The sequence below is a fragment of the Anolis carolinensis genome, unplaced genomic scaffold (genome assembly GCF_035594765.1).
Source record: "Anolis carolinensis isolate JA03-04 unplaced genomic scaffold, rAnoCar3.1.pri scaffold_10, whole genome shotgun sequence".
NCBI classification, from domain to species: domain Eukaryota; kingdom Metazoa; phylum Chordata; class Lepidosauria; order Squamata; family Dactyloidae; genus Anolis; species Anolis carolinensis.
This window is the reverse complement of record NW_026943821.1, coordinates 195,834-221,335: the sequence shown is the minus strand read 5'-3', so window position 1 is coordinate 221,335 and position 25,502 is coordinate 195,834. Positions and strand designations below refer to the sequence as shown.

Here is a 25,502-nt window from a genome sequence, read left to right as displayed (position 1 = left end):
GGGGCCCGGCTCGAGCGCGCCCCTTGCGGCCTTTCCTCCATTAATTGCATCCATCATCCTCATCATTACTGGGATAATTGTTTTATTGCTTTGTTACTGTTATTTGTTTGTTTTATCGGGCCAGGCCCCATGTAAACCGCCCCGAGTCCCTACGAGGAGATGGGGCGGGGTATAAAAATAAAGTTATTATTATTAGTTGATGCACAACAAGGTGGGTCCCTCTGCTGGCTCTCGCATTGCACCCCTCGCGGGACCCTTCCCAAGGGCCTCGGGCTGTGTGATGTAACGGCGCATCAGGCATGCAGGTCCGGGTGGGGTGCCCCTGTGCAGCTGACAGGCGGGGATTTCGTCAGCGCCAAAAGTTTCCAAGGGCTGGCCAAGACCTCGAGGCCCTGCCCCCAGTGTGCCCATCACCCCTGGCACCGCCTTGACTGGCTTCTCTTCGCAGGTCGATCCTTAAACCCTCGTCTTCCACCAGCTTTCCCACCGGCCTCTCCTCGATTCTGCTCTCACCTGGGATTGCAACACTGATGACCCAGACTTTGTTTTTTAACACAACCGTGAGGTCAGGAGTCTTTTGCTCCAAAGCTGCTGCTGCTGCTGTTGTAGTGATGGTGCCTCTGGCTGCTTCCTCCTGGGAGGCCTTGGGGCCCCGGTTCTGGCTTCCTTTGCTGGCCTTGACCCACCCCCGCCTCCCAGGCCCAGGCTCCTTCCCAGCAAAAGGCGCGGCTACACCAGGCCCGGGCCACCGTCCGCCCTCCTTCCCTCCCGTGTTTGGACTTCAACTCCACCTTCAAACTGATTTTAGACTGTGTAAATTGGGGGGGGGAGGACACCCTCCATCTGACGATGTCCCACAACCCCTCCCCCCTGCCCTCCTCTTCCTAACTGAGGATCCATTCCCATCCCATTAGCCAGGGCTGCCTGTGGACAGGGGCTCAGGCCCGATCCACTTAGCCTGCTGGGCTTCTGGGCATTTCTGTAAGTGGCCCGGTTCCGCTTGAGCAGACGGCAGTAAGGAGCGGGTGCTGGGCAAGTGGCTACTGGACCATTCCACCCCGACCCCCCCCCCCAGACTAGAGGGCAGCAGTTGCAAGTGGTGGGACGGGGGGCAGGGGAGGAGAGAATCCCGTGCATCAAACTCCCAGGCCCAGACTGGCACGTCTGTCAAGCATCTGGTCTTGGGGCAAAACCCACACAAACCAGGGCTCTTCCTCTGAACCTTTTTTATTGGCAGAAACACAACAAAACACGCACCGCGTCCCCCGAGTTGTGAAAGCGACGGCAGAAACCGCCTTGGAAAGGGCCGCGTTCCTCATGCGCCGAAACCCACTCCAGTTCATTAACTGTATGGCTGTGTGGTATTGAAAAGAGGCAAGAATGCCTTAGTGCAGGCAATCTGCGGCCTTCCAGCTGTTTTGGCCTCCGACTCCCAGAATTCCTGGTCTTGGGACCACCTGGCAAGGGAGGCTTCTGGGAGTCAGAGGCCAAAACTGGAGGTCTGCAGCTTGCACAAACTGCCTTAGGGTAACACTCTGCTTATAGAAAACAAACTGCTTAAGCCGTTTTAAAAACAAACACCCAACTGGATGTGACTGAAAACCCAACTCCTGCTCAACTCCCTTTCGCTAGCCCTGCCTCCGCCTGGACGTGAGCAGAAGGGCCCAGGCGATGGCGGGCGCAGGGAGGTGAAGCGCCCGGCAGTGGCCCTGGCCTGCCTTTGCCCGCTTCTGCTCCTGGCCAAGCCCTCAGCTCTGGCCCTCTCTCCATGCACAGACATGGGGTGCACGGCCCCTGCCCCACTGCTCTTGCTCCCCACTCTCAGAAGCCCGGCTGGGGAGGGAGCGGGGGCCGCTCTGGCCAAAGTGTGGAGAGGGAGCCGCTGCCTGCGGGGAGGCTGTGGGCCGGCTGTGGGTGTTGTTGCTGCTGCTGCTGCAGGGCCTCCTCCTGTGCTGCCGGGCCTTGGGCTTGTGGGGCGGCCAGGATGCAAGGGGTCGTTTCGCTGGGACCTGGGGGGGAGGAAGAAGGGAGCTTTATTATTGTTGCTGTTGTTATTATGTTTATTTCTCCCCCACTTTTTCTCCTCACAAGGAGGCTTTCTGAGGGACACCCAGGCCCCTCCCCTTTGTTGCCCCTTTGACCACCGCCTTCCCTTTGACAGCCGCCCAGACAGGTTTCCGGGTAAATCCCGTGTGTCCGGCCAGGGCCCGCCAGGTCGGCCAGAAGAGAGCAGGTGTGGGGCCGCCTCGCCTTCTGCCTGCCCCGGAGTGAACCCAGGTGGCTTGTGGCCGCCACGCACCACTGCAGGCTGAGCCCGGGATCAAGTCTTCCCAGAGACATCCCGGTGGGATTAAGATGTCTCCAGACTCCCCTGCCCCGCACTGAGGCCCACGGGTCAGGCCCGGCACCCTTAATCTGGAGGAAGGGGCTTAGAGGCTGCCTCCTGTCCCCAAGGAGCCCACCTGCCGGGCCCGCAAGGCCTCCAGGCGTTCTGCAAAGACGTTCCATGCGGAAACCCAGGACCGTGGTCCCCCGCCTCCCTTGTGGGGAGGGCACGGCTGGTTGGCCCATCAGTGGGCACGCTCTGCCCAGGAAATAGCTCACTGGCTACTGAAGCCCACCTCTGGTTCCTCCCAGGGCACTCCACCCAAAGGGCCGTGCTCTTACAGCAGCCCATCTGGGTGCCTCTCCCTCGCCATGCTTTCTCCCGCTTCCGGACCCTTTTCTGGGGAGGTGCCCCTTTCAAAACGGCCCCCATGCTCCTCCACCTGTGGCCTACCTGTGGGGTCAGTGCTCCCCGGCGCCTGGGTGGGACTCCCGTGTGCCTCTCCTTCCCTTCCTCCTCCGTGGCTCGGCAATGGCGGGGGCGGCCTCTTCTGCCCCGCTGGGGGGAGCCCCGGCCCTGACCCCAGGCCTGGGGAGGGGGCTGGGTGGGCGAAGAGGTCCTGTGGCCGGGGGCCGGGGAGGGGGGGCAGCCGGGGGGGCAGCAGGTGGAGCCCCAGGGGGCCGAAGGGCAGGGCGGAGGGCGGCAGGGGAAGGGCCACCGCCACCTCCAGCGGGGGCAGGCAGAGCGGCAACACCCCCACTTTGCCCTCCGGGAGCCAGCCCGCCTCCATCCTCTGTGGCAGCGTGCAGACCGCCTTGGGCATGGGCGTCGGGCAGCTCTGGGGGAGGGCCGCACTGTGGCCAAAGGGGAGCTGGCCGGCGCTGGAGGCCCCTCCTGGGCTGGGACCGACCGCCTGGATGCTGGAGACCAGGAAAGGGGTGGCGAGCGAGGGAGGGCCGGTGGGGGCCAGGGAGAGCAGGCAGAGGCCCTTGTCCTGCTGGGGAAACGCACCGAAAGGCAGGCAGAGCGGGCCCAGGCAGTGCCCTCGGAAGGCCCCGCTGGGCCCCAGGGGCCCTTTCAGAGCACTGTGGCCCCGGGAGGACCTCACGATGGGAGCGCCGTCAGGAGGCACGAGGCAGGAGGGGTGCTTCTGCAGCGGGAGGGGCCGGGGAAAGGGGGCGACGGCCAGAGGAGCCGGGGCAGGGCAGGGGGGCCCGGGGGCAGGGCCCTTGCGCAGGACCATCAGGGCTTCGGCAGCCTCTTCCTGGAGCTGCTGTTCTGAAAGGGGTGCAAAGAGGAGCCCCCTGCCCGGCCAGACGGAGAGGCGAGGGCCGGAGGAGGAGGAGGAGGAAGGCTGGAAGAGAGGGAGAGGGGCCTCTGGTTAGCATGCAGAGAGCAGAAGACACGGCACCTGGTTTCCCCCTCAGGGCACCATGGGGGGGGGGCTAGCAAGGTGCCTGACTTCCTTCGTTGGGAGGCAGCTTTCCCCCAACAGCCTGCCCTTGACCCCGGCCCCTGCTTGGCTGCCACAAGGCTGCCCTCTGGTCCCATGGGCCTAGGCAGAGAGGAAGGAGGGGCAACGCTGGTTGGCCACTTTCCACGGATGCAGAACAGGCTCTCTTTGTTGGAGCAAGGGCCTCTGCCCATCCACCCTCTCCACTTCACTGGGTTGCACTGAGGCCACCCAACCCTGCCCGCTTTGCTCAGCCCAAGGCCTTATGGGCCACCCGCGGGGGAGCCCTTTCCCTGCTGGTGGTGACGGTCCTGCAGCATCGCAGTTGAGCTCTGCCTCGCTGGACAACCTTCTCAACACGCCGTGCCTTTGGAGGCACCCAAGGATGCTCCTGGCAGATGCAGCCTTCAAGGGAGCAGCCACACAGGCCACCAGCCCCCGTCTCCAGTATTCTCAGGGGCCCTTACTCTCTCCCTTTTCCATGCACACGCATGCATATACATGGGGACCAAGGTGGAATCTGACTCAGAGGACGTCTCTGCGCAGAACACTCAAGGCAGCGTGCAAAGACCGAAATACCTGACCTCCCAGCGGTGGGTCTTTGGGGCGCCTGCTCAGATCCAGGTGGTCACTCGGGGGGCTCAGGGCCTCGTGGCTGTTGGGGGGGGGGAGAGGAGAGAGTGCACGTCAGGCCCGGTTCTCACAGAGCGGCTCCTCGGAGGCGTCTCCTCCCACCGGCCTTCTGTCCTTTCAACCACAGACTGACTGCGGAGGGGACATGGCAGCTGCCACTCTCCCAAGCCCTTGCTTGACGGTCCCACCCACAGATTGCAGCTGGTAGCCAAGGTTGCTGAGTCTAGGCAGGAGATGCCCTTGCTGTTGGCCCCGTTTGCAGGGCCCAGGGTTGGGCTGCTCAGCAAAGGCCTACAGCGCAGTAATAGCAATCCATCCCGGCTGCCTGCGTGGCCCTCAGTCTGCTCCTTCTCTAATCCGGCCGTTCTTCCAGGGTTACCCCTTTCCACCGAGTCCTTCCACACTCTGCAGAAGCTGGTTTCCAAAGGGATTCCCTGAAGGATCTCACACATTTGTACAGCGAAATATTCTGCACTCTGCCTTTCACACATACTTTTTCTCCACTTTTAAGGTACTTATACATTTGCCTTCTATAGGATACATATAGTTTACCCAGAGCAGGGTGGCTGTTCCTTGACACTCGGCCCTTCCTTGGGGTTGGTGGCTGGGATCCTGCAGGGGACAAAATGCCAGTGGAACGCCAAGCGGGGCAAATGCATGCCTTCTTCTGGGTGGAGCCCCAGCCCCAGGGAGACACTGACCGGCTGACCAAGGGGCAGTGGGGACCCCCTCCCACCCCCTCCCTGTGCCAGCTGTCTAAACCCTTTGGAGAGCCCCCATCCTCCGAAGGCTGCCCTGGCCCGGGCTGGAGCGCAGGGGCTTTGATTGTGCTTTTCCTGCATGGCAGGGGGTTGGACTAGATGGCCCATGTGGCCCCTTCCAACTCTATGACTGTGTGACTTGTGAAGAGGCCCCTCCCATCCCATTGCCCTTCTGCTCTCTGGGCCTTTCCCTTGCAACAGGGCTGTCCTGTCCTGGGCCAGGGATACTTCTGCTGCTGATATTGGGGATTCCCACTTCCCCCCATGCGCCCTCTTGGATGAGCTCCCCCCCTTAAAAGCTCCCGGTCCACCTTCTGCTGGGCCTTCAAGGCTTCCCATGTGGGAGGGGCCCAATGTACCTAGGCAGGTTGGCAGGTGAGAGCCAGCAGGGGCCAGGGCTCAGGTGGGGCACCTGTCCTGGGGCTGCCCCATAGCCCTCCGGCAGGTACAAGACTCCGCTGCCCTCACACCCTGCAGGGAGAGGAAGCCAGTTCAGTGAGACCTGAGATCCCTTTAGCTCAGGCGTGGGCCAACTTCGGAATGGTGGGAGCTGAAGTCCAAGACACCTGGAGGGAGGGCCCAAGTTGGCCCATGCCTGCTCCAGCTGGACAGCTCAGGATCCTGCCCAGTTCCTTCAGAGCCACCTACCTCCCAATCTGGCGCAGTGGAAGCAGTGTTCAGGGGGCAGGAGCGGGCAGAAGGGTCCCGGGGCCACAGGAAACGGGGGCGGGGCCCAGGCCATGTGGGGCGCCCGGTGGCCCCCGCAGGCCCAGGGCAGCTCCGTGGCTCGGGAGCAGCGAGGGAGAGGCAGCCAGGCGCTTTCCTAGAGAAGGATGGGCAAAGTGGGTTGGCAGGCAGGAAACGCCACGCAGCAACGGGTGCGGCAAAGCGCCTAGGTGAGGCACCGCACAAGTTGCTGTCACAAGAGAGGAACTGAATGCTCTGATTCAGGGACCGCAGGGGAATGTTCCTCTCGTGGGAACCTGGCAGTGGGAAATACGCTAGGTTTTTACGATCTGTGTGTGTGATTGTGTCTCTGAAGATCGGTCAGGTGTCATGAAACGTACCATTTATCTGACGGCACCCTTGTGGCCGTTCCCTGCAGAGTTGCAGACATCTGCCTTACGTCTTGAGGGAAAAGGAGGCCAGCAATCAAAGGGCGGCACCGCCGGTGGCCTGCTTCCCGCTCAGCGCAGTCCTCCATCCGTTCTGCGGTGGCCCAATGGCCCGCTCCAGTCGAGCTCCGTCCAGGCAGAGAGCAAAGCCATCTCTCCCCTCCCTCCTGTCCTCCCTCTTTTCTCTCACCTTCCTGGCTTCTCTTGGCCTTTGTCTTCGAAGGAGACCCGGGGCCTCTCCGAGCCCGTCCTCTGCCTCTGGCACCGGCTCCTCGTTCTCCTTCTTCCCTGCTCAACACAAGGCCTGCATCAGTCCCCACCATGAGCTGCGAATGCAGCCAGAGGCTGGAACAAGCCCAGCTTCAAAATCCAAAGGAAGTTAGATATTGTATTGTCAAAGGCTTTCATGGGCAGAATCACTGGGTTGCTGTGAGTTTTCTGGGCTGAATGACCATGTTCCAGTAGCATTCTCTCCTGACGTTTCACCTGCCTCTGTGGCCGGCATTTTAGGGGTCTGTTGGAAGTGAATTGAATGTTGCAGTTGCAAACTTGAACTAGCATTTGAGTAGCCATGAAACTGCAAAGTCAATCAGTGACGGTATCTGCATGGAGGTGGCCCGGCCTTTGTTGTCTGGAGCATGAGGACAATTTCAACAGAAAGGGGGAAACCATGAATATGAACAAAATCTCCAGGCAACAGAGGCCAGGCTGTCTCTATGTAGATACACTCACCAATTGACGTTGTAAACTTCATGGCTGCTCAATGCTATTGAAGTTTGAATAGAGAAGAGTTGCTACCCCCACCCTGGACGTGCTCCTCCTTTTTTCCCTTCTTTGCGGGGTCCGCTTGTTTGCTTCTTGTTCTCCATTTGTTCCTGTTGGTCACGTCTCTCCTTCATTGTGAGTCTTGCTTCAGCCATGTCATGTTTCAAATGGTCCAGCCAGAGGCCTGGCACCTGCAACTTCCATATTTAGCACGATTTTAGCCATGGACCCTCCTCAATTCGTGCACCATCTCTGATGGGATTCCTTTATCTTCTCGGCAATCAGAGCAACCCTGGACATTATTCCACAGGCATACACTCCACTTGCCTCATTTTCAACAGACCTCTGAAGATACCAGCCACAGATGCAGGTGAAACGTTAGGAGAGAATGTTGCTGGAGCATGGGCATACAGCCTGGAAAACTCACAGCAGAGTTAGAGTTAGATATTCTTTTAAGAATTTAAACTGCTTGGATTATGTCTCTATTTGACACAGCAGCTTTAACCCAAACCCATTAAGGAGGACCAGGGGCCAACTGAGACCCCAATGCTTGCCCCGCTTGTCGGGTTCCTCACCTCGGGCTCCCTTGTTGGTCCTGATCCCCTTGGGGGGCTTGGCCGGGTCCAGGGGGCTCCCTTCCTCCTGGAGCTGCAGCAGAGCCCCCACCGGCCCCTTCCGCAGCTCCATCTCCTGGTGCCTCCGCAGAGCCACCTGCGCAGCCATGACGCGCCGCCGCTGCCTGCGGGACAAGAAGCAAAGAACAAACAAAAGATCCTCCTACGCTTTGGTTCATGATATTGGGAGGAACTCGTTACAGCGAGAAGTTGTAGTAATATTCAGAATGAAGTAGGAATATTTACACTGTAATTACTTTCTTTTCCTTCACCTCCTTTTACTCTAAGGCAGGCATGGGCAAACTTCGTCCATTCAGGTGTTTTGGACTTCAACTCCCACCATTCCTGGCCTCAGGCCCCTTCCTTTTCCCCCTCAGCCGGCTGAGGGGGAAAAGGAAAGGGCCTGAGGCCAGGAATGGTGGGAGTTGAAGTCCAAAACACCCGGAGGGCTGAAGCTTGCACATGCTTGCTGTAATGTAAATGTTTTAACCCAGGGGTCCTCAAACTTTTGAAGCAGAGGGCCGGTCCACAATCCTTCAGACTGTTGAGGGGCCGAATTATCATTTGAAAAAAAAAATACAAACAAATGTCTATGCATACTGCACATGTCCTATTTGTAGTGCAACAACAACAACAACGAAAGAACAATACAAATACAATATTTAAAAATGAAAACAATTTTAACCCACATAAACATAGGATTTCAATGGAAAGTGTGGGCCTGCTACTAGCCAATGAGATAGTCAAGTTAATTAGGATTGTTGTTGTTGTGTGCCTTCAAGTCATGTCAGACTTTGGCCGAGCCTAAGTCTAAAATTGATTATTTATTTACTGCATTTATTTACTACATTTATATCCCACCCTTCCCACCTCGAAGGGGACTCAGAGCAGCTGTATGTACATACAATATATTATATTATTAGCATAACACAATATTAGCATTATATATTACTATATTGAACTATACCACTATCTATATATATAAAAGAGTGATGGCATCATGGCGACCCACAAAACAACAGGCCCCCCAACCTTGAAATTTGACAACACAACCCATCATCCACGCCTCTAGGTTGATACAACAAAAAGAAAAGAAAAATAAAGTCCTAATTAGAGAGAGAGGAATAATTGCTTTTATCCAATTGCTGCCAGTTAGAAGGCTAAGCTCCTCCAACTTGGTCTTCTAGCAACCCAATAAAAATAATAAAAACACTAAAAATAATTAAAAACACTAAAAATAAAATACTATAATAACAGAAAATAACTAAAAATAATACAAGAAAATAATAAAATATAATAAATAAAAAGATAACTTACAATAAAATTAATTTAAAAATTCAAATAACGTCAAATAAACATTACACAACAATTTTTAACCAATACCACCACCACTTTGCCACAGCAACGTGTGGCCGGGCACAGCTTGTACTATTATATAATATCTAATATATAACATATAATTAATATTATTATATGGTATTACTATTAGTATTATATTGTATAACATAAAATTATTATCAATATTATATGTATATACAATATATTATATTATTAAAACGGATATAAAATATTATATTATAAAACTGAGGGCGGGGGCCAGGTAAATGACCTTGGAGGGCCGCATCCGGCCCCCGGGCATTAGTTTGGGGACCCCTGTTTTAATCTATAAGTCTACATTCCATAGAGAGCAACACAAAACATCCCTTCCTTCATTTGTAAGGGAAGAGCGCCACCTGCTGGAGCTCCCCCAAGCGGTGAACCTACAGGACGAGGAGGCACTTCTGGCAGCGGCAGCCCTGGAAGCGGCACCGGTTCTTGTGGCCCTTCAGCGGTGCCCAGAGGCCGTGGTTGCGGCAGCGGGCGCAGGACGGGGAGCGGAAGGTGCCGTGCAGCCGGGGAACGGGTCCGGGGTCCCTGGCGGGGCCTGTGTCGCTCGCTGTCTCAGGGCTCTGGCCGCCCTCCATGGCCGCCGGACCTGCAAGAGAAGAGCGGAGAGATACGGATATGAGGTTCTGCCCCAGGGCTAATTGTGAGACGGCAGAAGTATAAAATGACAGTGTACTGTGCTGCAGGGAGGAACACCTTACAATTTATTATATGTAGATGACGCCGTACAATTAGCAGAAGAATACTCTAAAGCAAGCGTGAGCCAACTTCAGCCCTCCCTCCAGGTGTTTTGGTCCAATACAATATAATATTTATTTATTATTTATTTCTCACATTTATATCCCGCCCTTCTCACCCGAAGGAACTCAGGGTGGCTTACAACAGTGGCAACAATTAGATGCCCATACAAACCAAGATAAAACAGCACATAAAACAGTTAAAACTACAGTAGAGTCTCACTTATCCAAGCTAAACGGGCCGGCAGAAGCTTGGATAAGCGAATATCTTGAATAATGAGGGATTAAGGAAAAGCCTATTAAACATCAAATTAGGTTATGATTTTACAAATTAAGCACCAAAACATCATGTTATACAACAAATTTGACAAAAAAAGTAGTTCAATACGCAGTAATGTTATGTTGTAATTACTGTATTTACAAATTTAGCAGCAAAATATTATGATATATTGATAACATTGACTACAAAAATGGCTTGGATTATCCAGAGGCTTGGATAAGCAAGGCTTGGATAAGTGAGACTCTACTGTATTAAAATACATTATGAATTAAAAATATACATTTCAAACATAAAATCAGATCCGTTCTTCCTCATGCTTTGCCTATAGTTCAGTCCGTGTCATTTTCACCATTTATTAAAAGCCTGGGCACACAGCCATGTTTTTAGGGCTTTTCTGGTTTAATACAGTAGTAGTAGGGCTTAATACAGTAGAGTCTCGCTTATCCAACATAAACGGGGCGGCGGAACATTGGATAAGCGAAAAAGTTGGATAATAAGGAGGAATTAAGGAAAAGCTTATTAAACATCAAATTACGTCATGATTTTACAAATTAAGCCACAAAACATCATGTTTTACAACAAATCGACAGAAAAAAGCAGTCCAAAACACGGTAATGTTATGTAGTAACTACTGTCTTTACGAATTTAGCACCAAAACATCGTAATGTAATGAAAACATTGACTATAAAAACACTGACTACTAAAAGGCAAACTGTGTTGGATGAGAACGTTGGATGAGACTCTACTGTATATATGTGTGTATATATATACAGTAGAGTCTCACTTATCCAACACTCGCCTATCCAACGTTCTGGATTATCCAACGCATTTTTGTAGTCAGTTTTCAATATATCATGATATTTTGATGCTAAATTCATAAATACAGTTATTACTACATAGCATTACTGCATATTGAACTACTTTTTCTGCCAAATTTGTTGTCTAACATGATGTTTTGGTGCTTCATTTGTAAAATGATAACCTAATTTGATGTTTAATAGGCTTTTCCTTAATGCCTCCTTATTATCCAACATATTCGCTTATCCAACATTCTGCCGGCCCGTTTATGTTGGATAAGTGAGACTCTACTGTATATATATATATACACACAAATGTTTTTTGAGTATTTCTAATTTATATATATATATATATATATATATATATATATATAGTGTTTTTATTGAGCATTCCCAATTCTCTCTCTATATATAAATATATCTATGCGCCTCGGTCTATATGGTGTCCCCATGGCATTACCATCCACCCCTCTGGGACTGAAGCCTGTTCTCCCTTCCGAGGCAGACTGGGGGACAACAACGGGAATAATAATAATAATAATAATATTTCAGAATCCTACGAATTCGTCGTTATAAAAACGGTCGCCAGCTGTCCCAAAAAGTTCCAGAGCGAAGAGCCAACCGCAGCGCTCCTCACAGCCTCCGCACGGGCAGCGAGCCAATCAGCGGCGCCCTCTTATTCCCCGCGGTCCCTCCGGCCAATCAGAAGTGGCTCGCGCCTGGCTCGCGTTCTTACTTTCGGTTTCAACTGTCGCTTTCTGGGGGCGGGGCGCGCGGCTCCTGAAGCAGCCAATCAGAGGCGAGAGTGGGGCTCTCGAGGGGGGCGGGGCCGCCGTGGCAGTTGGGCTGAACCATTGAGGCAAAAGGGGGAGGGGCATGGGAGGGGAACGGGCCCTTCCATTTGCGGCGCGGATTGGGGGGGGGGGGGGGGGGAGAGAGAGAGGCGGAAGTGAGGCCTGCAGCTGCAGAGCAGGAAGGAGCCCCTTTCTGGGGGTGCGTGTGTGAGTGAGGCTGGGCCCCCCCCCAGGCCTGCGAGGGGGCTCATGGGGCAGAAAAAATGGCACAGAGAAGCCATTGAAACCCACATGTGGACAATGTCAACAGAAACCATGGAAATGAACGACATCTGGCTCCTAGTATTAAAAAAACTTCTAAAATCAGAACAGTAAATAAGGAGCAACAGTCTGAAAACAGAAGAATTCCAGACATGAATCAATCAGGGCCAGCTAACACTTCTGAACAAAGGATTCCCCCAGGCAGGAAGAAGCCAGGACATGAATCTGGCAAGGCCATTAATGCTAATCATTTATTTATAGTATTTATATTCCACCCTTCCTTTTCACCCCGAAGGGGACTCGGGGCGGATCACAATTCACATCTACATGGCAAACATTCAATGCCATTAGACACACGACAGATATAAACAGACACAGAGGCAATTTAACATTTTCCAGCTTCTGGCTTCATGAGGGTTTGCTTGATTCCGGCTACAGGGGGAGCTGCCGCTTCACTGTCCATTTGTGACACTGAGTCCTTGATGGAGTACTTCCTCATTCTTCCGCCTGCCGCTGGAGATTTTTATGACATTGTAAATTAGTTAAATTAGCCTCCCCGCATAAGTGGTACCTAAATTCCTACTTGACAGATGCAACTGTCTTTCGGCTGCATAGGTCAACAGTAAACTGGACTATTAATGGTCAGGAGTTACCCTGACATGGGCTGGCTTTGAACTCAGCCAGATTTATTGCAGCTGGCTATTAACCAGCTGCGCCACAGCCTGGTCCATCCAAGGTGATTAATTACAACATTCACCGTGGCTTCCATCAGACAAGAATTCCTACTCCCACCCTGAACTTTCCACAGATATATAAACCTTCCTTGCTTTGTTTTTTTTCCAATATACCTCACAACCTCTGAGGATGCCTGCCATAGATGTGGGTGAAACGTCAGGAGAGAATGCTTCTGGAACATGGCCATACAGCCCGGAAAATACACAACCACACTCCGAGGAGCGTCTGGAATTGCTGGGTCTACTTAGCCTGCAGAAGAGAAGGCTTGACAAGATTACTATCTGTAAATACGTGAAAGGATGCCACGAGGAAGAGGAAGAGGCTTGTTTTCTGCTGCCCTGGAGACTACTTGCAGATTCTCCAGTCGCTCCTGACACACACACACAATGGAGCCATGGGTTCAAATGACAGGAGACGAGATCCCACCTGAACTTTATTAGGAAGAACTTCTGGACCAGAAGAAGGGCTGTTCAGCAGGGGAACCCTCTGCCTCGGAGTCCGGCAGAGTCTCCTCCTTTAGAGGCTTTTAAACAGGCTGGTTGGCCTTCTGTTGCGGGGCTTTGACGGTGTTTTTCCTGCATGGAAGAAAATGGTTGGACTAGATGGCCCATGCAGTCTCTTCCCACGCTGCTATTATTATTATTATTATTATTATTATTATTATTATTATTATTATTATTATTATTATTACTGAACAGACAGGCACCTTGAGCTCTGAGGATGACCTGGGAAGGAATCCCTCTGGAGCATTGCAGCACAACAAAGTGCTTGGGAGTCACTCTGGACTGTGCTCTGACTTACAAGAAGCACTGCTTGACTATCAAGCAAAAGGTCGGTGCTAGAAATAACATGGCACAACTTGGAGGATCACAACCAGACCCAGTGAAGACATCTGTCCTTGTGCATGGCTCCTCTGCTACTGAATATGCATGCCCAGGGTGGAACACATCTAACCACGTTAAAACAGTGGGTGTGGCTCTTAATGAGACATGCCGTTGTTGGGAATCCCCTGGACTACTCAAGTCTAAATGTAGTCAGATAGGTGATAGATTGAGGGAATCCTTTCCCTGTTTCCAAAGCATGCCTAGATAGGCTTTACTGTGTTTCCCCTCTTTCTATCCTGTTTACGTCACATCCCTTACTTTGAAGTTAGTAGAAATGTGAATCTTCAAGGACACTAACTTCTCATTGGTCAGAATGTCTCTTATGGCCCCAATAAACTGGACCATGAGGTTGGAACCATTTATTTCCCTTTGTTCTTCCAGCTAACAAGCAGCATCTTGCTGTCTCTCCTGGCAAGATGTAACTATTTAGATGTTTGTTATTTTTCCTTTCTTATTTTTCCTTAGAAACTAGTCTAGAGTAGACTAGACAGCTCCCAAGCCTTTCTATCTACAATGGAGTTCTTTTTACCTGAATAAATGTTTTTTGAACTTTTATTGAGCCTCTGCAATCGATTGCCATTCTAAGCTGAAAGGCTACTCTTTGCTCACCACGTGTAAGTAACTGCTGCATTTGAAAGTTTTGCTTTTGCTACTCTGCTACATTTTGGTGGAATCTCTCCCAGAGAGGGTTGAATTGAGTCTAACCGCTCAGAGATTACCACAAGAGCCGCATCATCACAGGATGTCTATGCCCTACACTGCTGGAAAAACTATACTGTTAGACCAGGCATGAGTCTAAACAGTGAGCCCTAAACTTGAGCCCTCCAGATATTTTGGACTTCATCTCCCATAATTCCCAATAGCCTACCAGCTGTTAGGAATTCTGAGAGTTGGAGCCCAAAACACCTGGACGGAGGGGCGAAGTTGGCCCATGCCTGGTTTAGCCAGTACTGCACTGCCTGATACTCATCAGAAAGCAGCAGCCAGTAAAGAAAGGGCCAAGACATTGACATCTCCGACCCATCCTCTGTTTGGATTTCAGTCAACATGCCAATGACTGAAATCAAGAAATAGCTTCCTAAGATCAAGAGAGATACTCGCAGGAATACCTCAGCAAGCGAGAGTCCAAAAGTGGCAGGCTAAACTTGGAAGGTGCTGAACAGGCTGCGCTCTGGCACCACGGGATGCAGAGCCAACCTTAGGAAACGGGGCTACAAAGTGGAATCCACAGCATTTGGGAATAGAGAAGAGCAAACCACAGACCACGTATGAAAATGCAGTTGGAGGGCCTTCTTACAGCGACTCCAGATCCGACACCAGGCCTGGTCCAGATCTTTCATTTGTCTGTCTGTCTGTCTGTCTGTATCAGTGTCTCTGCTCCAGGAGGCTTTGGCCCTGTCGGGGTGTCCAGAGCAGAGGAAAGGCCCAACTTACACATGACTCACAGTTAGGAACAAAGCGGCGGAGAGCGGGGGAGTGGGAGACATCTCCCCTGGGGAGGGAGGGGGGACATCCACTCCTGGGGAGGCATTAGGATGGGGGGGAGGGGTCTCCAAGGACGCCTTCTCTCCCATCCGTGTTCCCACAACAAGCCACGTTTTCCCAAACCCAGCGATGGCAGAGACAGAAGGTGGGGCGCAGTCTCCCCACGAGGGAGGGGCGCAGGGGCAACGCGTCTCTCGAGGGCGGGGCTCCTCGCTCTTTCACGTGTTCCCGTGGCGCCTGGGGCTGTCCTAGGGGCACTCTGACCGTGCTCGGGCGCCCCTCCCGATGCCGGGCCCCTCCCCTCTGATGGACCCCTCGGGGTCTTGGGGGGTCCGCGCTGTGCCCCCCATACAGGTGGAGGCCGAGCTCGGCGTGGCCCCTCTTTCCACGAAGGGGTGGGCCGAGGGGCGGGGCTTCCGAGCCCCTCCCTCCCAGGCGGCGGAGGGGAAAACGAAAGCGAAAGCCGAAAAAAGCGCCTGTTTCCCTCCCGGTCTCTCTCTCCCGCGGCAGGTGAGCGGTCCCGGGGACCTTGGGGAGGGGGGGGGAGGGGGGAGGGAAGGAGAAGGGGGCTCCGGCGCCCCCTCTAGGGCAGGCAGGGGCAAGCTTCGCCCCCCCTCCAGGCCTTTGGGACTCCAACTCCCACCATTCCCACCAGCCGACAGCCTGCCTGCTCTAAGGCGCCCCCCCCGCCCCGCCCCGCCCCGCGCGCGCCCACGGTGCGCCCCTCCCTCCAGAGGCGCCGGACCCCAGACCCCGCCTGCCTCCCCTTGGGCGCCCCCAGGATGGGAGTTGGAGCCTCCGGTGGCCTAGGGGATAAAAGCCTTGTGACCTGAAGGTTGGGTTGCTGACCTGAAGGCTGCCAGGTTCGAATCCCACCTGGAGAGAGCGTAGATGAGCTCCCTTTATCAGCTCCAGCTCCATGCGGGGACATGAGAAGCCTCCCACAAGGATGGTAAAACATCAAAACATCCGGGCAATGTCCCCTGGGCAACGTCCTTGCAGACGCCAATTCTCTCACTCCAAAAGCAACTCCGGTTGCTCCTGGCACACACACACACAAAATGACGGGAGTTGTGCTCGGGAGGGGAGGGGGCTTGAATGGAGTGGCCAGGCTGGGGGTGGGGCGCCCCGCCCTGCAGCGCCCCCTCGCCCCCGCCCCCAGGACACCAGAAAGTAAGGATGGGAGGGGTCCTTCCGTCACGCCAGGAACCAGACAGGGTGAAAGCGAAAGAGCGCTGGCCCCAAAATGCCAAAATGTTTAAGAGCATTCTCTGCTCCTGGATTCAATAATAATAATAATAATAATAATAAACTCAGAGGCCCCGACCACTCTGCCCGTGGATTGAATGCCTTCTGAAGACTGGTGTGTCCCTCCCTGAGCGCGAGTCTGGCTGCCCTGCTTTATTTATGTATTTATTTATTTTATTACAACGTTTATATCCCGCCCTTCTCACCCAACAGGGGACTCAGGGCGGCTTACAATAAAACACGCATATAAAACCTGTACAATACACTTTAAATCAGTAAAAAAATTAACTTACATAAAACATTCATAAAACGCATTATAAAATACAGATAGGCGTGTTCAAGTTTAAAAGACTGCTTTAGGGCCTGGGGGGGGTCTCACCCCTCAAGGGGTCTCCATGCTGTGGGGAAGCCCTGCCCGGACCGAGGGGCAGTGCCCAGGATGGTGGCCTGTGGGCCCGATGTGGAAGCGGCCGAGCCCTTCTGTGCCCCCCCAGAAAAAAGACATGCCATACTCACGACTGAACTCAGCCAAAAGGTCTGTGAGTGACCCGCAATACAATGCAACGCAACACAACACAAAGTCCCGAGGAAGGAATGCAGAGGCGGAGGCTGTCTTGGGAACGTCCCTCGTTGCCTCCTTCCCTTTCCTCCAGGATGTCGGAGCCCCTCTGCCTGGTGAGCCCCCTCCTCGGCCTGAACCGTGCGGCCCTGGCCCACCTGAGGGCCCTCCCCGGCCCCCTCCTCCTGCTGGGTGTCTGGGGGCCCCGGGGCACCGGCAAGTCCTTCCTCCTGGATCAGCTGGCAGGACGCGGCACAGGTGAGCCCCCCTTCCAGGCGGGGGGAGGGGTCCTTCGGGTCTCTCAGGGTGACCCCTTCATTGCCCCTCCCTCCCTCCCTCCTGCCCCATACAGGCTTTGGCCCCACGCCAGGCCTCTGGCTGCGATGGCTGCCCCACCCGACCCGTCCGGGCACGATGCTGGTCCTGCTGGACTCTGAAGGCCTTCAGGAGCAAAGCGAGGTGAGGCTCAAGGGGAGGGGGTTCGCTTTTGGGGGGGGGGGATTCACCCATGAATTGGGGAGAGAGGGGACCTCCCTCCAGAGGGATGGAAGTTGTGGCACTGAACGTCCAGAGGCATTTTGACAGAAATAAGAGTGGCAGTGGAAACAGTCTTGTGCGCGTGGTGGAGTCATCCACACTGCTCATTGTGGTTGTTCACTCTTTACGTGTCATATCTTTCTGGGCAAAGTACAAGGTGTTGGTTTGTTGTACCCTGCCTCGAGCCAGCAGGAGAGGCGGGTAGTAAATCAAGTGCATTATTATTATTACTCTCTCCCTCTATTTTGCGGAAGGCGTCAGGGATAACCACCCCCTGCTAGCTTCACAACCACGGTGTGAGGTCGGCCAGGCTGAGGGGGGGCCAACTGGCACCAGTCAAGGAGCTGCAGGGCCCATGTGTGTCTGAGCCTCTAGGTCGGGGTCTCTGCCGCCCCTTTCTTCCCTTCAGAAACCCCAAATCTGCCTCTGAAGCCACCATTTCATTCTGTTATCCCTCACCTTGACCCCCCCCCCCAATTGTTAGCCAAGGTGGCCCCTTGCAGGCCATGACCTTTGGCCCTGCCTTTCCCCTTGTTGCAGGGCGGGGAGGGCGTCTCTTCCGGGCTCTTCTGCCTCAGCGTCCTGCTCTGCACCGTCTTTGTTTTCAACTCCCGAGGAGCGGAGGAGCCCCAGCGGGAGCTGGATCGGCTTTCGTATCCTTCCCAGGAGAGGCCCGCTTTCCTTTCCTTCAGGGAGCCCCCTCCGCGTGGCCCTTTCTCCCTGAGGCCTGTGGGCAGTGCTGGGAGGGCCACCCCTCGGAGACCGTGCCCCCTTTCCTTGACCGGTGCCCCCAGCGGCTGCCTGGAGGGCCTGCTCCGCAGGGTCCGCGTCCTGGAGGACTGTCCTCAGGAGAACAGCTTCCTGCTGAGCAGCGTCCTCCCGGAGTTTGTGTGGTGCCTCCGCGACGCGGCTCCCGACTGCCTTTGGGATGAGCTCCTCCGCGCCACCGGCCACGACATGGGCACCTTGCTCTCCTCCTCGGACGGTGCGTATGGCGGTGCCCGGAGGGTGTTGCGTGGTTTCCGGGCTGTATGGCCAATGTGTTCTAGCAGCATTTTCTCTTGATATTTTATCTGCTTTGTCCCCAGAGTCAGAGGACTCCCCCGGCCGCTCCATCCAGAGACTCTTCCCTTCCCAGAAGGCCTTCTGCTTCCGCCCCCCAACCCTCGACGAGAGCGAGCGGGAGCTCTTTCCGTCAGAGAAAACACATCCCGTTTTCCAGAAGCAGCTGGGGGCCTTTAAGGACTATGTCCTGAGCAGAGAGCCCAGGGCAGGTGTCAGCGGGGAAGGTGAGGCTGCCTCTGGGATGGAGCTCAGCCACAGGCCTCCTTTTGTGTGTGTGTGTGTGGGGGGGGGGGCACATTGTTATGTCCAACCTAAGGGTGCATGAGGAGGCTGGCCACTTGTTCCTCCTCTTTCAGTCTTGTGCTCCAGGCTGCAACGCTTCGTGGGGGCTTTGTCCCGGGATCAGCCCATCCTTCTGAGTGAAACCTTCCAAAGTTGGGGAGCAGCAGCACCAGGATCCACCTGGGTATGGCGGGGCGCAAAGGAGGGGTGCGGGGGTGGCCCATCCGTTGCAACCTGCCTTCTTATAATACAATAACAAAATAGAATAACTTGTATTGTCATCATACAACAAAATGAAATGCCACCCCTAATGCCCATTATAGATGTAGCATTGCAAGAACAAAGCACCCCTCCTTCCACATTCTAATCCTTATCACACAGCCCCTGAGGCCACATCGGTGTGAAACCAAGCAAGCCCCACTGTTTGCTCCAATAGGAAGAGGAAGCGGAGGAGCGTTTCCTGGCTGCCGAGCCCCCCAGAGCAGCCCCAGTGGTGGAAGAGATCCCCAGGGGCTCGGAGGCCCACATCTGGGGGGCCCAGGTAGGAAATATGGGGGGAAGTGAAGGGGCAGCTGGATCCTGTGCCTCTTGCGCCAATGGGATGGGCCTTGACCGACAGGCGGCCAAGCAATGGCAAGGGTCAGTCCCTCTGGGGCAAGGCCGGAGAGAGACAGCCCTGTCTGGGGAAGGAAGGCTCTTTGGCTGGAAAGATGTGCCTGTCTTTGCAGGAAGAGGAATGGCCGGAGGAAGAAAGAGAAGGAAACAGGTGGAGGGACCCCGGTCCCGGCGAGGCTGTGGAAGAGGTAGGGGAGCCTCCCTCCCTCCCATAACAAACTGTTTGAAGACGGACAGGGGGCGGGGCACGGGGTGCATGTGGGGCAAAACCAAACCCTTCCCACCCCCTTCCTCCCCCCACTTCAGCTTGACTTCCAGCCCCCACTGGGCCCAAGGGCGGCCTCCCCAGCCCCGCTGCCGGTCGCCATGGAGGCCCCCATCTGCCTGATAGAGAACGGCCCCAGGCAGCCGCTCCGGATCAACGCGGAGGCCCTGCGGATCCTGCAACGCATCCATCAGCCGGTGGTGGTGGTGGCCATCGTGGGGCTCTACCGGACGGGGAAGTCCTACCTCATGAACCGCCTGGCCGGGAGGGGCGCTGGAGGTGAGGCAGGGGAGGGGCCTGGGCCGGACCCTTGGTGGGGGTCCTTCCTGCCTCCGCCCCGAGTGATGCCCTTCTCCATTGTCTGGATGGGGCTCTCTGGCCTCCTCCTCGCGCATTCCTCATCCCTGACTCTGAAAGGCCTCCGACCTCCGCTTGCCCTCCTTCCCCCCCCCCACCCCCCACCCGCCACAGGCTTCTCTCTGGGGGCCACGGTGCAGGCCAACACCAAGGGCATCTGGATGTGGTGCCTCCCCCACCCGCTGAGGGCCGACCAGGCGCTGGTGCTGCTGGACACAGAGGGCCTGGGGGACGTGGAGAAGGTCAGCCGGGATGGGGCCCGCAGGAGGCATTTCCTTCAAGGGGGCCTGGGGGGGGGAGGCTGGGGAGGGGCTCACGACTGAGCATCTCTCTGGGCTGACCTTGGGGGTCCACCCCTCTCCTTTGCAGAGCAACACCGAGAATGACTCCTGGATCTTCGCCCTCTCCGTCCTCCTGAGCAGCACCTTTGTCTACAACAGCATGGGCACCATCAACCACTATGCGCTGGAGCAGATGCAGTATCCTTCCGGGGAGCGTCTGGGTTGGGTGGCCCTCTGGGCTCCTTCCAGGGCTCATGGTGAATTACTGGCGGGAGGGGGGCCCTGGACCTCTGCTTGTGGGGGAAGGCGCTTCCTCAGCCCTCGCGCCCAGCTTCGTGACGGAGTTATCGCGGCACATCAAGACGAAGGCCTCGGACCGAGAGAGCCACGACCTGGCCAGCGCCTTCCCTGCCTTCATCTGGGCCGTGCGCGACTTCACTCTGCAGCTGTGCCTGGAGGACGGGACCCCCATCACGGAGGACCAGTACCTGGAGCGGGCGCTGGAGAGGAGGGCAGGTGGGGCCGGCAGGGCGGGAGGCGGGGGCCAGACCTTTTGGGGAGATGGGTTGCTGGAGGAGTCCTTCCTCCAGTGCTCGGCATTTGGGAGTGCGCCGTGTCTGTTGCTCTAAGGGCCCATCTGACCAGCTTTTGCTCCTTTCTGTGGCCCGGCTGCCCGGCTGGAACCCCCGAAGGGTGCAGTGCGTCTGTGTCTATGTCTCCGCAGAGGCCCCCGAGAGCCAGGACCTGCCCAAGCGGTGCATCCGGGAGCTCTTCCCCAGCCGCAAGTGCTTCGTCTTCGACCGGCCGGCTTTGCGGCAGGACCTGCAGTGCCTGGAGGAGCTCCCCGAGTCGCAGCTGAGCCAGGAGTTCCTGGAGCAGGCGCACCGCTTCTGCCGCCATGTTCAGGAGAGCGCCAGGGCCAAGACCGTCCAGGGGGGGCGCCTGGTGACCGGGACGCGTGAGTTGGGGGGGGGGGGGGCCAAGGGGGCTTTATGGGGAGGCATGGGAGGGGGGCTGGCTCTCACTTAGACGGAATTGGCTCCAGAGCTGTGCTTCTCTCCCCCCCCCCCCAGTGCTGGCGTCCCTGGCGGAGAGCTACGTAGGTGCCATCCGCAGGAAGGAGGTGCCCTGCATTGAGAACGCAGTCCTGGCCCTGGCGCAGCTGGAGAACGCGGCTGCCGTGCATGAGGCCTTGCAGCGCTACGAGGAGATGGAAGAGCTGATGCGCCCAATGCTGCCCATGGAGGACGTGGCAGGGCTGCTGGTGGCCCACGGCTGCTGCGAGGAAGAGGCTCTCCGGGTCTTCATGGGCCGGGCCTTCAGGGACGAGGGCCAGCGCTTCCAGAGGCAGCTGGCAGTACGTATGGGGGGCAGGTGGGGGGGGGGGCTGCAGGGGCCCCATGGGTCTCTTAGGGGGTGTGTCCCGCTCTTCCCTTTCTGCCTCTGCTGACAGGACCATCTGCAGGAGAAGCTGGGGGAGCTCTGTCGGCGGAACGAGGGGGCCTCTCTGGACCGCTGCCAGGCCGTCCTGATGGAGCTCTACCAGGAGGTGGAGGACAAAGTCATGCATGGGCGCTACCTGAAGCGGGGGGGCTACCAGCGGTTCTTGAGTGACCGGCAGAGTGTGGTGGAGCGCTACCACCAGGTGGAGGACAAGGGGCTCATGGTAGGCAGGGGCAGATGGGGCAGCTGGGGCCTCCCTCCCTCCCTCCCAGGCTGTGTCTGTGAACGCAGAGCTCCCTTCCCTGTTCCCTCAGGCTGCCAAGGCCCTGCAGGACTTCCTGGCCTCCAAGGAGGAGGCTGCACAGTCCATCCTGCAGGCGGATCAGACCCTCACGGAGAAAGAGAAGGAGCTGGAAGGTGAGCGTCCCTCGGGCCATATCGCCTGCCCCTGGGTGCATGCCTCCGGAGGACTGGCAAAGGGAGGAAGGGTCTTTCTGGGCGGGTGGGGGGCACGCTCCAGGCCTGTTTGCTTCCAATTCCAGCGGAGAAGGTCCGGGCGGAGGCTGCTCAGAGGGAGGCGCAGCTGCAGAGAGAGATGCAAGAACGGGCAGAGCAAATGGCCCGGGAGAAGGAGAGGAGCTTTGAGGAGCACAAGAAGCAGCTGATGGCCAAGGTGGAGCAGGAGAGACGGGCCCTCCTGGCCGAGCAGGAGCGGCTGCTGCAGCAAAGGCTCCAGGTAGACCCCCAAAGGCTCCCGGTAGACCCCCAAGGGCTCCCAGCCACGTCCAAGAGGCCCCCAAAGCGCTGGACCCCTAAGGTGCAGGGCTCTGGTGGGCAGGGCCTCCGCTCCCAGCATGCCTCACTGTTGATTTATTACACTATGTCACACAATTTTTGTTCCTGGAATATAAATGTCATTATTTCCTATTATTGTTTATGTATATCCGCCTTGAGTTGCAAGGACAAATGGATATATATAAATAACAACAACAACAATACTATGTCATACGGTTTTGTTCCTTGGTTATAAATGTCATTTCCTAATTGGTCCCATTATTGAAAAAAAAAATGGGAAAAGTGTATTAAACTGCTAAAACATATTTTTTGCAGGAGGGACATCCTGCTGTAGCACATTTTGTTTTAGAGTTGAGTCTAAGCCAATTGCAATGGTTTGTGCCACAGAAACTAAGAAGTTTCCGGAGTGGAAAAACTACGTTCAGAGCAAGGACCGCACAATGAAACAGGAAATAACACTTTCAAACCAAGAACAGAACATTGTTTTCAAATTTTGTGACATAGTGTTACTTTCCTGTTTGCAACCCTAAATATAAAGAGGAGGGGAAGGGGAGCGGAGAAGGGGAGTGTGAACCGTGCCTCTGGGGGTCCCGGCTGGCCTGCCTGTCAAGTGGGCCTGGCTGCAGAGGGGTAGCCCCCAAGGCCGGCCCCCTCCCACCCCCTCGCTGACGCCCCTCTCCCTCTCCTCGCAGGAGCAGCGGCGTCTCCAGGAGGAGGGCTTCCACAGGGAGGTCTCCCGGCTGCAGGGGGAGATCCAGGGCCTGAGGCACCAGATCCAGGAGCGGAGGAGCAGCGGAGGAGGCGGGATCTGCACCGTCTCTTGAGGATCCATCTCTTGAGGGCAGCCGGACCGACCCCCTTGGCCTCGCCCCGGGCTCCTCCCTGACTGTGTGCCAACTTCAGTGTTTAGCCTCTGCTTTTAACAGTGCCACTCAGACCAGCGTGTGCCAATATTTATTGTATTGCTCGAAAGGCTTGCCATGATAGACTGCAATGGACTGTCCTTTAAAGCAGGAGCCTATTGCAAGACTCGGCATGAAACCCAGTGGGAGGCTGGGGTGAGTCACTCTCTCGGCCTCGGAGGAAGATCAAGGAAGCCAAGACCCCCCCCCCAAAGAAGTCTGGCCCAGAAAAGCCCCCGATAGGACGAGGCACAACAACCACAATCCTCTCCCCCAGTTTCAATGGGACTTGCTTTGAGGAGGGAGTTTTGGAGGGAAGTGCAGCCAGGGATCCGTGAGGTAAACAGAACAAGAACTGCAATGGAATGTGCCGTGCCGTGTCCAGAGATTGCCCATAAAAGGTCATGTACGAGGCGGAGAAGGCTCTCGTCCCTTTCTCTCTGGGGGGGAGGGTCCCTGGGCCAGCCCTGATGTCTGACCTTTCTGGGGCTTCCTGGGGGGCCCTCCTTCCCCTGGACTTCCCCAAAAACCAACAGCGACAGGCAGATGCATCAAGCAGAACGAGCATTGGCTGGAACCAGATCCGCCCCATTAAATAGCATGGCAGGGTTTACATTAACGGACTCGCACACACATTTATATATACTCGAAAGGCAGCGGTTCTGTGGTTTTGTTCTTAAGTTGAATTTGTATATAAATCAGACCAGGGACATTTCTAAAGTGTAACTTCAGCTACATACACACACTTACACGGATTGCATGGGGAAGGATTGAGAGCCCCGTGGAGTTTCGTTTGCTGCCTGTGCCCCTGCACTTTCTGTCCCCGTGATCACGATTTTGAGAAACATGGCTTGTTGTGAGACACGGCTTCATTGGAGACCCTTCTCCCCACGATCATAGCTCTTCCAGGAGTGGCTTTCTCTCCCTCCCTCCCTCCCTCCCTCCCTCCCTTCCTTCCTTCCTTCCTTCCTTCCTTCCTCCCTTCCTTCCTTCCTTCCTTCTGTGGGGAAGATTCCTCTCACTCCCTGTTGTCTCGGCCGTATTTGCAACTAGGAGTCGTTTGTAAGTCGAGTGTTTGTAATGCGGGGATGACCTGTATTTACATAAAATGATAAAATAATAAAATGAATAATATATAATTTATTTTGTGTCAAAAGCATTGCATGAGTAAGTAAATAAGTAAATACCCCAAAGCATTGCTTTACTATATGATATAATAATAAAATAGTAATATAATGATGCTAATACTGATCATATATAAGATTCCTCTCACTTCCTGGTGTCTCAGCTCCTTTGTCCTCTTTGTTAATAGGAACTGTTTGTAAATCAGATGTTTTCAGTTTGGGGATGGCCTGTATACATATAAAACAATAATACAGTAATATTAATAATATATAATATAGTAATACAAATGCTATATAAGATTCCTCTCCCTGTTGTCTCAGCCCTGTCCTTAACTAGGAGTCGTTTGTAAGCCGGGGATGTTTGTAACTCGGGGACCCTGGTCTGTCTTTCCACTTCATCACATTGATCCTGGGAAGCGTGGAGCTCCGTCTGGCTCAGTGTTGGGATGAAACAGAGGGTTTCCCGTACCTTCACCTCACTGTGACGTGTATCCGTGGTACTCGGCGTTCTTTCAGTACATTTGCCGCCACACTTTAGTCGCTAGGCGCCACCCAGCATCCCCCCCCTTCTTTGTGGGGAAAAACTCCTCCCACAAGGCAGGGCCCAGGCAGCATTGGAGTCGGGGGTCTGGGGTTTGCTCTCCTCCACCCCGCACGCCATGGACACGCAACCCCCTTCCCTAAGGTTGGCTCCGCATCTCGTGGGGCCAGAGCGCAGTCTGTTCCCGCCTTCCAAGCCACCCAGCCTTATGTGTGGCCAGGAGGGAGTCTCTCATCCGGTCTCAGTACTAATTGAGGTTCTGGGTTTTAGCCTGCCACTTTTGGACTCTCGCTTGCTGAGGTGTTCCTACTTGAGGTAATGTGATGAAGTGGTTTGTTGGCTGGTTCCTGCCCCTCCCTTTGCCGGCCTTGGGGAGTCAAAGGGCGGGCAGTCCCTCGGGCATTTCAGGGGAGGGGAGGGGAGGGGAGGGGGCATCGCATGCTGGGACCCTCAGTCCTCCCC

At 55.1% G+C, this 25,502-nt stretch overlaps 2 protein-coding genes across 6 annotated transcripts; one reads left to right on the top strand and one right to left on the bottom strand.

The window, feature by feature from the left end:
* Positions 1 to 1,211: 1,211 nt before the first annotated feature.
* dmrtc2 (DMRT like family C2) lies at positions 1,212 to 16,298 on the bottom strand. Of its 4 annotated transcripts, XM_062962692.1 has the most exons (12): positions 15,876 to 16,298; positions 14,839 to 14,936; positions 13,084 to 13,232; positions 9,432 to 9,642; positions 7,629 to 7,792; positions 6,479 to 6,576; positions 5,822 to 5,996; positions 5,533 to 5,644; positions 4,965 to 5,024; positions 4,359 to 4,434; positions 2,780 to 3,680; positions 1,212 to 2,009 (listed from the first exon to the last, which is right to left on the bottom strand). In XM_062962692.1, the coding sequence occupies exons 4-12, from the start codon at positions 9,629 to 9,631 to the stop codon at positions 1,822 to 1,824; spliced, it is 1,974 nt and encodes a 657-aa protein (XP_062818762.1). In that variant the 5' UTR covers positions 9,632 to 9,642; positions 13,084 to 13,232; positions 14,839 to 14,936; positions 15,876 to 16,298; the 3' UTR covers positions 1,212 to 1,821. The 4 variants fall into 4 exon arrangements, with proteins under 4 accessions (XP_062818762.1, XP_062818763.1, XP_062818761.1 ...); XM_062962693.1 differs by lacking the exon at positions 14,839 to 14,936; XM_062962691.1 differs by lacking the exons at positions 13,084 to 13,232; positions 14,839 to 14,936; positions 15,876 to 16,298 and adding an exon at positions 11,328 to 11,631.
* LOC100565543 (guanylate-binding protein 1) lies at positions 15,287 to 24,518 on the top strand. 2 transcript variants are annotated; one of them, XM_008124492.3, is made up of 19 exons: positions 15,287 to 15,536; positions 16,928 to 17,091; positions 17,186 to 17,292; positions 17,911 to 18,023; positions 18,165 to 18,355; positions 18,459 to 18,659; positions 18,792 to 18,901; positions 19,154 to 19,258; positions 19,446 to 19,520; positions 19,639 to 19,876; positions 20,069 to 20,196; positions 20,324 to 20,433; positions 20,567 to 20,751; positions 20,960 to 21,193; positions 21,309 to 21,592; positions 21,689 to 21,901; positions 21,993 to 22,095; positions 22,221 to 22,414; positions 23,166 to 24,518. In XM_008124492.3, exons 2-19 carry the CDS (start codon positions 16,929 to 16,931, stop codon positions 23,295 to 23,297), a joined length of 2,886 nt encoding a protein of 961 aa, XP_008122699.2. In that variant the 5' UTR covers positions 15,287 to 15,536; position 16,928; the 3' UTR covers positions 23,298 to 24,518. The 2 variants fall into 2 exon arrangements, with proteins under 2 accessions (XP_008122699.2, XP_008122701.2); XM_008124494.3 differs by lacking the exon at positions 16,928 to 17,091 and having other exon boundaries at positions 15,289 to 15,536.
* The last annotated feature ends 984 nt before the right edge of the window (positions 24,519 to 25,502 follow it).